The sequence below is a fragment of the Pezoporus wallicus genome, unplaced genomic scaffold (assembly GCF_028554395.1).
Source record: "Pezoporus wallicus isolate ANWC-B61680 ecotype Strahan unplaced genomic scaffold, APGP_CSIRO_Pwel_v1 contig_6999, whole genome shotgun sequence".
NCBI classification, from domain to species: domain Eukaryota; kingdom Metazoa; phylum Chordata; class Aves; order Psittaciformes; family Psittacidae; genus Pezoporus; species Pezoporus wallicus.
Window position 1 is genome coordinate 293,896 of NW_026640180.1, and position 11,127 is coordinate 305,022.

The following is an 11,127-nucleotide window of genomic DNA, read 5'->3' on the forward strand; positions in this document are numbered from 1 at the left end:
GCTCTTTCCCTTCCACCACCTCCTATCCCTCTCTCTGGAACTAGCAGGGCTGTTCACAGGCACCACGCAAAACCTTGTCAGCCATGGCAGGCTGCGAGCAAGAGGAGGTATGTGAGATAGAACTTGCATTAGCTGCTGCCCACTGAAATATATAAATTCTCTAGGATGGAACAAGTCAGGAAGCATGAGAGATCAAATTGCATTTGAGTTAATTAGACTGAATACCAAAGGAAGACACAAGCCCACATTTCACCGTACCCCTGCTGGAGAAGGGAATGCAACAACAACAAAAAAAGAAATTCACTTCATGGGAAAGCTTTCTGTATGCTAAAAAGTACAATAGGAACTTGTCTTGCTGAAAGCAAGTGACCTGTGAAAGGGAGTAAGAGCTGTATATAGAGGTCCCTAGCATGTACAAGTGTCTTAAGAGCCAGTGATCATGCTATAAAAGATAAGGAATGAAAAGCCAGAAGCAGTAAACAAGATCAAGCAGGGACTGCTGCATGGGAGCTGCTGATTTCTCCCTGCTGAGGTTTCCAAAAGAAACTTTCACCGCTCTGCAAGCACACCTCATTTTGCACAGGCAGGCACAGCTCTGCTCCTCAGTGAAGCCTGCAAAGTCACAAAAGAGACTGTAATGGGACATTTTTTACCCCAGGACTCCCTGCAAGGAGCGGCCTTCATATTTGTCTGGTGCCCTGAGGAGACCAGCCAACACAAAGATCACTATCAGTGTGTCCCTGGCCTGTACTTGCCACACACATCTCCCATCATCATCATTTACAGAGGGAGGTTCTTCTCTGCTCCCACTGCCACTGTCCTTCTCCAAGGGCAGAAAGAGAACACCAGGACACGGCAAACAGCCTTAAGAATACACTACGTGATGTTTTCTGGAGCTGCATAGCCTTGGTGTTACGCTGAATATTTTTATAAACAGGCATGCACCAGGATTTGGGGGCAGCATGCAGAGCTCCATTTCACATAACACTGCACAGGCTGCAGACAGCATGCCAAACCATCTACGTGGACTTCTCAAACTACAAGTGGGTGAGGTTCCCTCTTTTTCATAAAAGGGCAGATTTACAAGGCATGCAGTGACAGGACAAGGGGGAATGGCTTTAAGCTGACAGAGGGGAGATTTAGATTAGACATTAGGAAAAAATTCTTCACTATGAGGGTGGAACAGGTTGGCCAGAGACCTTGTGATAGCCCCATCCCTGGCTGTGTTCAAAGGCAGGTTGGATGGGGCTTTGAGCAGCCTGGTCTAGTGGAAGGGGGGATGGAACCATGTGATCTTAAAAGGTCCCTTCCAACCCAAAACATTCTATGAAACTATGATTTACTCTTTGGTTTGGTATCAAAGATTATAACCAGAATTAAAAAGGGTTACAGATACAGGTATAATTTTTAATTTTTAGTTCAGCTATTTTTAACTAGATGAATCGCTCCCTAAAAATTTTTATAGGAAGTGATTGTGTGTTGTTCTCAGGCCAAGATCTCAGCTGGCTTAAAAAAAAATGCTGATATCAGTCACTGAAAATATTACAATGTAACCCTAACATAATCCTACAAAAATATTTCCCATGCAAAGCTTCAACAGGAGGGAATACAGAGGTTGTGGCAAACCGTGCAATTGCCTTTGCTGTTGACATGCAGCAAAGTGGCTCCAGCTTCAAAGTTACTTTTTAATAACTAGTTAGCTCAGAAACAGCTTGACCTACATCATAGCTTACAAAAAGAATACTCAGGCGTGCGCTTCCTTGGTACCATTTTGCAACAGATACCCCTCTGCATACTTTGATAAGTGAACAGATTACTCCTCCAATCATGCACAGCTGGTTGGTCATTTAACTGTAAGCAGAGGCCCAATGACCACTTAAGCTAAACTGAACCTGACAAAAGTCATCAGTGCCTTTCATAGCAACTCATTTATGCTGTATTTTCTAGGGCATGAAAACCCCCTCAGTTTTCTTCAAACTTTACAAAAGCCTTCCCCTTGCCGTATCAGCCAATATGGCATTTTAAAAATAATATTATTTTTTTCTAACCAAAATTATAACAGAATTGTAACTGGATCTTAATGTGCAATACAGGCAAACTTAGCTATGAAGACATGTCACAGTCAGGCTAACTTTTGCAGAACTGGCTTCATAATTTACACCAGCAACTTTATTTGAAAGAAGAAAGCTTTGTGGGTAAATCTGCTGAGAATAAGATATCTCTCTTATTTCCATAGAAAGTACTTGGGAGATTTTGCACATCCTGTGGGAAGCAGGATGAGTAAAACTTACCACAAACAGCACTGTTCGCAAAAAACATCAGTAGTTCCAGGTACAATACACCAATTTGACTTTTGTGGGGACAGGGATGTAGAACAACAAAGGTACAACAAACAAAATTTCCACTTGAAGTGATTTATGAGAAAGAACATAATTAAATAGAGCTCATAAGTCAGGCCTGGTGAAATCTAAAAGAACCCAAAGAAAGCACAGCACTGACCAGTAAAAAGGGGCTTTCTAGAACATCGCTACCTTCCACACAAGACTTCCTGAATCCTATCCCTGGCCCCAGACAACCTCACTAACGAGGAAGGTATTTTACAGAGCCTATATGCAACCTCATTACAACTGAAATGCCTTCACTGAGGGGAAGGCACAAACCTCTTCTCCAGCGCACTTCAACAGTCTGCACAGCCCCAAACAGGAAAACAAAAAACCCACACGGCCGAGTTCTCCCTCTTCTAGGCAATGGCTAAACTTCATCACTGCAGGCAAGAAAAGCAGAAGGGAGGCCTCAGGACCAGAGTGTGAGAACTTTGCACCATCTTCCACTAGAGATGCATGTCAGAGCACACGATCCTCTCTGAATCATGCATCACATTTGCCTGCTTTACTGTACAATGCACATCTTTAGTAACATCTATCCACTCACTTTGCAGCTTCTTAGGAAGACAGCAAGAAGCATCATTGACTGCCTGCAGCAAGAGAAAAGAACTGTCACTGATCCACACTGTCAAGGAACAGGGCAAACCACCACCTATTCCACATAACACCACCACAGACTGTCTGATGCAGGTGAATTACATAGAGAAATCATCTGATAGATAGTTGTGCATGTTTCAGCTTTCCAAAGCAGAAGTGATGTTCTTTCTTACAGTTGATGCACCACTTCAAAGGGAGGGGTAGGGTGGACAAAGGAAAAAAAAGTCTTCCAGGTTGTGTGCTATAATGAGGAATGAGTAAAAGGTAAAGTTTGCTGTTACTTGAAAACTAGCTAATTTTTTTATGAGCAATCACATTACTTAGTGAGAAGTAGAAACTTAGACAATGTATGCTTCAGGCCTAATGGATATTCAGTTGGAGTAGCAGATGAAGTTGTTGTAACTTTTCAGAGCTCATTAGAATGAAATTGACAGAAATCACCCTAGCAAACCAGAAGCAAACCTGTGTCCTAAAGAGATTGCAGCTATTGTCTACAAGCTTGCTCAAAGAAACCAGCTAATCATTTTGGTTTATACTCTGCAGGTATAACTGGATTAGAAAATCATTAATAGTCCAGACATTACCAAACACAATTCTCTTGTAAGAGAACTGCACATCAGTGAGCACTCTTGGAGCAGGTGAGAGCTAAAGTCAAAGGAACTAAGTATATAAACTAAGAAACAAAGAGTATTGCTCACTGCATAACCAATTATCCAAAAGAAAGCACATTAAAGGATGGAGATTTTACTTGTCACTTACCCTGGTAAAGCTGAATGAACCTGGGATGTAAGGCAGAGGTGATAATCCCATCTGGCAACTCTCTCAAAAATAATTTCAACAGACTGGCTGCTGAGTACACATCACCATCTTTAACAAGTTCCACCTCTTCTCCACGCTCATATTGCAGACGCAACTGTTCTACCATTTTCATGCTGCCATTTACCCTGAAGAGTCCTTCCTGCGTCATACCTGTAATTATATATTGCATACGAGACTAATCTGAACTAAGACATCAAAGTGATACGATGAAACAGATATTCTAGTGTGAATAACAGACTTGTAGTAATATAAAGGAGGGCAATTAATACAACACAGTTTAAAAACGTAATGTTTTCACCCCAGAAAGCCCTTACCCACTCTAGACAAGTAGTTGGACTACGATAATTAACAAATACTAATGATCAGATCTTGAGGCCTGGGATACTTTTTGACAGATCACAGAATTCAGTGGTATTGCTGTAACGTCACACCATGCAGAAATCAATTGAGACAGCTGCATTTTCCATTCATATATTTCAACAGAAAAGGGTCCAGATTTCACAAAACAGTTCTGTTGTTTCACTTTTGAAAGCACCTGATTACCTTGAGCGGCCTCTGCCAAATTCATACATGACTACTCCTGACCTTCTACCTGTGATCATCATGAAGCAAAACCATCTCAATATGTGCTGACTGCAGCAGTAACTCCATAATGAGCACTGAGACTTTACGATAGCAGAAAATCTCTGTGAGCAGATGTTAATTTTGGACAGCACAAAGCCCACAGTATTTCGCAGTGAAAAAGAAAACGTATCGATCACTTCAGGCCAGATGCCCCACCCCAGACTCCTTCACCCAGTGAAGGAGATATAGAAAGAAGGAGGTTTCCATGGAGGAAGCCAGATGAATCATACAGTACCAAACATCACTTTCTAGGCATATGTTGAGATTCAAAACTTTCAGTAAAGTGCCTAAAACTGAGTCCAGTACATTAATTTTTCTTTTTTCTTTAGAACACCTTCACCACAAAAAATCCTGCCTTTTCTAATACTGTGTCTATAGACCTGCTTGTTCTTCTTCAGAAGAATAACACTGAAAGGATGAAAATATATACAGTTTTCATCAGTTCAGAACAGACATCATAACAGCTGTCTGACAGAACACTTCCAATCCAAGAAATCTATACTGATGCAGCAGTGCTTGTACAGGGAAACAATCCATTTTATTGGACAAGATGACAAACTGATTTAGTAAGGGGGGGGGGGGGGGAATGGACAAGCACTGAGGCATTTGACTTGACTAATAAAGGATACTGCTTACAGAGCTTACATTCCTGTATTCACAACAAAATGTGCTCTTATGTGGCATTCTGTACTGCCATCTTGAGGGCACCAGAAAACACCGCATCTCAACAATGATTCTCATCGCTGCAGCACCAAGCATAAGGTTAAGTATTGGCTGCCTACTTCCCTGAGGGGATTAATAATAACTGGAATCTATCTGAAAATACTTGTAAGAACATGTATTCAGTAATGTTATCTGATGGGGTGTGTGCACGCACGTATCTCTCTATATATACTTATATCCTCTCATTGTCAGAAAGACAAATGTTTTGCAACTAGAAAATGACACAAACATTCACAAATTTATTCCATTTATAGACTGAACATCTTGTTATGAGAGTGTGCTGCTTCATAACACTGTAGTTTACCTTTATAAACACCCTATTAAAATGTAAGTTGGGCATCAAGGCAGAAAGAAAAAGACGCAAACCACATATAGTAATATTATTTGCCTGTGGTTAGTGCCACAACCTTACTTAGCCCCTGCACCACAAAAGAAGATGTACTCCTCCCTTTGAAGAGTCTTATATAGAGTGCTACTAAGCAGAAGTGACTCCATTAGGCCTACCATGCTGAGTGAGGTACTCGACTATATTCCACACAACTATTGGGATGCCATTCTTGCTCAGTCCCTGCTGCTGGAGCTCCAGAAGACTCACTCCAAACACCTTGGGACAGGTTGTGTCCTTCTGCTTGCTCAGTGGAAATGCAGCTATCTTTTTCATGTCCTCCTTCAATCTCACAGCCGATTTGCTTTGCTTAAAGGAGCAGAAGAAAGAAGTGCATTAGTCACATTTGCTTAAGAAGGTTTCAGAGTCAAAAATAAGCACATCCATCGAAACTGGCTTCTGCGCTCCAGAATACAGTTTTGGCCTTAACTTCCTTTTAACACACAGAAAAAACTCTGTGAAGTAGGAAACCAAAAATTTAACTGAGAAAAAACTAGGAAATTAACTTACAGAGAAAGCGTAAGGAGTAGCTAAGGGAGAATGACACACCTTTGCATGTGAACTTGTTACTAGAGTAACAAATAATTGGGAATCGCAGGAGGCTGCTGTTGAAATTCATGCAGTTCACACGGGTTACAAAAGCAACCAGACACACACAAACATATAAAGTCCCAGCACAGCACAATTAGTATAGGCTGTCTCCAGGATGCCTGTCAAGAGTCCGAGAGTACTCCAGGGAAGGTTCACTGCACCTTTCTTCCAGATGCTGTTCCTTAGGGATTAATTTTGGCAACTGTCATGTGAGATGGATCTTTAAAGATTTTACATTTTGCGTCTGCCAAGTCTGAAATTTAATTACTGAAGTTTTAAGATTAGAAAGGGACTACATAATCTAATCACACATAATAAGAGGAGTGGAAAAAACATTGTAAGGTAAACCCTTAACTGTACAAATTCCATAGGTTCTTCTGGAGGCACAACATTCTCTCAAATGCCGAGTTGTGGTGACAGAGAAAACATGAGAGCGCAGCCAATACAACCCAAGGGGATAACATAATATAGGATTAATATGTAAGATCAATAATAGGCAGGAATCTAACTCAGCACATAGTGCTGTACGTTTGGTGTTCCATTGATAAATTTCCTCATATTTCCGACATCACACTGCAAGAACCAGAGCCCACTGCTACCATGCAGTTCAATCTATTTATTTAAGGAATCCACTGTTAGCATAATGCTTAAAAATGAATTTGCTTCTGCTGTGTTCTATTAACAAACAGCTAGTAGAAACCCTACACATAGGAAAGAGAATACTGTATAGTAACACAAAGAAGTGCTCAGACTCTTGCCTAAATCTTGGTGCCTGAGTACACTGGGTGGATTTTAGCAAGGTATACATCTCTTCCTATGTGAGATGACATTTTTACTGCAGTCTGTAAGCAACATGAACATCTTCACCGATGCTGCTATTAAGCACGACTGTCCTTTCAGATATAAAAGAATCCAGCAGTTCACTCACTTTGCTGTGTTTTTCCCATCAGCCACAGCTCTCTGGAGCTCATGTGTGTTCTATAATCCCAGGTCCTATGCAACACTTATCTGATCTTTACGAAAGATATTGCTTGTATAAATATCATAAATAGCATTACTGTAATCACCTTATAAATATTTACAATAAGCAGTACACACATCAGTGTTTGAACTAAAATTTGACTAACTTATTAAAATACCATATCTATTTTAAAAACAGATGCTCCCATTCAGGATTAAATTAATAATATATGATTTTCTCTCCAGGGAGACACATGCCAAGGGAAAAATCACGTAGCCCTGGTTAAACTCAGAAGACAGCAAAAGTCCTTCGAGCAGCTCCTGAGCAGCTGTGATACTTGGAGAGCTTTTCCAATTAAGGTCTCCAATTAGCCTCACACTCTTACTCAGCTACAGGTTTCCAGCCTGTTTCTGTTTCAGCATTTGAAAGCCTGAGTAACAGAGCTGGATTTACTTGGGGAAACTCACAATTTAGAATTACAAGAGAACCAAGAGACATTTCTCATGTCCACGGAGCAGCAGAGGAAATTTTTGAGCCTGTTTCACGATCTGGAGACAATGCACTAACTAGGAACAAAACAGTTACGCAGTTATCCAAAATATGCATCTAACCAAAATCAAAACTAAATCACCCCCTCAAAACAGCTCCGAAACAAAGAGGTCAATGTTATACGATCTTACAGATGGAAGTTCGGATTTCATGCAGGGAAAATTTGACCAAATATTAGTGCAACTATTACTGATCACCAAGACTTCATCTGCAAAGTGCCTCTCAGACACACCACCGGATTTGAGAAAAGCTATTTATATGCCATGGGGACGCACTTTTTCCACTCATCCAACAACCTTAACACAAGGAATAATACAGCGCCGCTGCTCACTGGCTGAAAAAATGTTAAAAACGGGGAAAAAAAAAAAAAAAAAGCTTAGAATCGCCTCGATTTATCTTCACTTCCCCCCCCCTAAGGAGCGGCAGCTGCCGAAAAGGAAAGAGCCTGAGACGAGGAAAGCACGGGGCCCAGGCCGGCTCCTCTCCTCTTCCCCCCGCCTCGCAGGGAACCCCGGTGAGGGCGGCGGTAACCGGCCGCTCCCCTAGCAGCGGCGCCTCCGTCCCGGCCCGTCCGCCCAACCCCTACTCACGCGTATGGCCAGCGCCCCGGCCCCCATGCCGGCTGGCGGCTGGGCCGGCTCCCGCAATCCCCCCTGAGCACCCGCCTCGGCTGGACCCGGCGGCCCCCTCAAAGCGGGAGGCCCGGCCTCAGCACTCCGCACCGCCCCGCCCCTGCGGCCTGCGGGGGAGCAGGGCCTGCCCCGGCCCCTCTCGCGGGAGCCGCCGGGAGGGCTCGGCAGGGAGGGATTTCCCTCAGGACTGCCTCAGGTTAGTGACAGGCCAGAGGCAAGACCCTTGCATCACCGGGAGCTGGGAGGCGGTAGCCGCCGCTCGGTGCCGAGCTGGGAGAGGAGGCACTTTGCCTGTGTGAGAGTCTGGGCTCGATCAGAACGGGGCCACCGCTGGAAAGGTCACCACAAAACCCACTCTCAGCCAAATAGCGGGGCTGTGGTGGAAATTGCCAGCGCGTCTCGCCCTCGCACGCTTAAAGGTTAACAGAGCCGGCCAGCGTGGCGCGGAGTGAAGTTAAGGAGGCAAAATAAAACCCCAGTGCCAGGGAAGCCTTGTGGCACAGCCAGACGTGCCACGGTGCAGCAGAGAGCACCATGCGGTGCGATCTTTGGCCTGAGCTCAGAAAGCGTGAAGTGGTGTAAACATACCCCCACCCCCCCTTCCCCATGATTTTCCATCTAGGGATATGTCGGTAAAATGAGAGAAAGGTTAAAGCAAAAAAAGGAGGGGAAGACACCCCACATAGCTAGGGACTGCTAGCAAAACACCTCATGGCAGCCATGGGAAGAGGAATTCATTCACCCAGCGCCCCTCTCCGGGTCACTGCAGGTTGGAAATGGTGTTTGTCCTAGGAATTTAAAGCACTTCTCAGAACAGAAGTGTGGAGTTGTGGGTGGTTTACCCTTCCTTGTGGAAGAAAAGCACGTACACACATTTATTTCTGTATCAGCTCAGATGGAGGCATTGCTCAGCAGGGCCTTAGCATAAGATAGGTCTTTGGAAAATGCCTCTCAAATACCCACGTCTGGTACAGGGATAAAGGAGAGAAAAAGAGAGGCAGAAGAACATCTTGCTGAGCTCTCGTCAGAGGAAAAATGCTAGCTGCAGGTTTTAGTTTACATTCACAATTTATTAACTACTGTAATCAGAATTTCCTTCATATACAGTTTTTGTTTTCCTCATTAACCTGGTCTAACCAAAAATTACTACTTCCTCAGCCTGTAAGTTTACAATGGAGAGTTAGACTCTGGCATTGGAGTTTCCTTTTAAGTCCACTATGAGATTTTTAAGGTGAGCTGATATAACGCCCTCTTCCTCCTCTATTTCCCTCTTTACTGTAAGCCTCTAACATGCTTTTCACATAAATCACACACAGGTCTCTTCTTAGTCCTAATTGCAGCTTTACAGTATAACTAAGTGGCATGCTTCAAACAAATCTGGAGAGTGAATGATGAGAAACTTCAACTCCCTGGGACTTTAGTGGTGAAGAGTTCAGACATGAACCTGCAGTGAACAGCAGCTATGGCATTAAGGCATTTATAAATATATGTTGAGAGGCAGCAGGTACATTCTCATTCTATAAAAAGCAAGACTATAAGAAAACAAACAGTAGTGGGAGCAGTCCCAGAGCCAGTATTATGGCTGGAGTACAGTATGTTTCCTCCGCAGCTATTAGTGGGAAAGTCACAATTCTATTAAGTCACCAGAGCACTTGGGGCTATGACATGCTGGTAACTTTTCTCTGAGTTAATAAAGACACTTCTGTACTTGCTTAAAATCTTGAGAGAGCTGAAGGCCAGCATACTCGTCTCCTGCATGGCAGAAGAATGGAAACCAGACTGAAATTTCCTCAATGCCTTTGTCCCCTTGTGACTTTTCTGGATCAGCACCCCTGCTTTCCCTGTGCAGGGCAGAGTAAGATTTACCCAAACTTTTCCTTAGTCCCAGCTCACAAGTGGGTTCCTTCCTGCACTTTCCACCCTTCCCAGAGAGACATGTCTCTGTATATCCTGATCTTTCTCCTCTCCCTTCACTGAACCACTGCCTTAGAGGATGAGTGTTCCAAAGAAAGGTGTGATGAATGGGGAACACCGGTACATTCTGGCAAAATCACAGAAATCAGCGAAGACAAATGGTGTTTGACTGTAGGTTGCACCCTACTGAGGAAACCTCCACTGTTCTCCCATAAGCAATTCAGAAAAACCCTTAGAAAATAAAAAACGAGAAGCAGGCATGCCTATCACAGAGAAAAAACTCCCAAAACACAGCAACAAAAAAGCACACTTATGCATAAGATGCCCATTATGCTATTTCATGTTCTTTGACTAAGGTGCTGCATCAAAAAACTCCCTCTTTTCTACTCCTGAGGACTGCATGGGCAGTACAACTGCAGGATGAATACTGATGCAACTTGTCATGAATACGTCTGGAATCATGAGAACTCAGAGCAGATGCATTGTGAAAGACTGATGAGAAGTCTATGAGACCCACAAGTTAAGTATCACTTGCTTTTATGACATACCATACCTACCTACCTTTGATCAAACAGCTGTTTCCTGTAATCTCAGCTACACTGTTGACATCTGTGTGCAAGAAGCACTTGATGGCTTTTTGACATGTCTACCTCCTAGCGGGTGAAGTAACAGAATATATTCTCTGGCTGAGATACCTCCATCATCTACTCTCTAATTCCACATAACAGCTAAAGGCTAGTGTAAATGCACTGCAAAGGACAGGCTAATAGAATCACACAATTAATCAAGAAAGGAAAATAGTGTATTTTTTTCCCCTTCCGTTTGTTTACAAATAAGTCATTTAACCTCAGATGTTGAAACAACATTCCCAGAGGGCAAGAACAGCTGGGTTAGTGTTAAAAGTTCAAAGGAACTTCCTCACACCAATTCTGTGAATAATCTCTTATT

At 43.1% G+C, this 11,127-nt stretch overlaps 1 protein-coding gene across 6 annotated transcripts in view; it reads right to left on the bottom strand.

Moving 5' to 3' along the window:
• FAM13A (family with sequence similarity 13 member A) overlaps nucleotides 1–8,340 on the bottom strand; it is a 132,944-nt gene extending 124,604 nt beyond the window's left edge. For all 6 annotated transcript variants that reach the window (XM_057418011.1, XM_057418006.1, XM_057418010.1 and 3 more), the window contains exons 1-3: nucleotides 8,224–8,340; nucleotides 5,652–5,841; nucleotides 3,741–3,950 (exon numbers count right to left, since the gene is read on the bottom strand). In XM_057418011.1, the coding sequence (XP_057273994.1) occupies nucleotides 3,741–3,950; nucleotides 5,652–5,841; nucleotides 8,224–8,250 (427 nt within the window). In that variant the 5' untranslated portion in view covers nucleotides 8,251–8,340. The remainder of the gene's footprint in view (nucleotides 1–3,740; nucleotides 3,951–5,651; nucleotides 5,842–8,223) is intronic.
• Nucleotides 8,341–11,127: the final 2,787 nt, after the last annotated feature.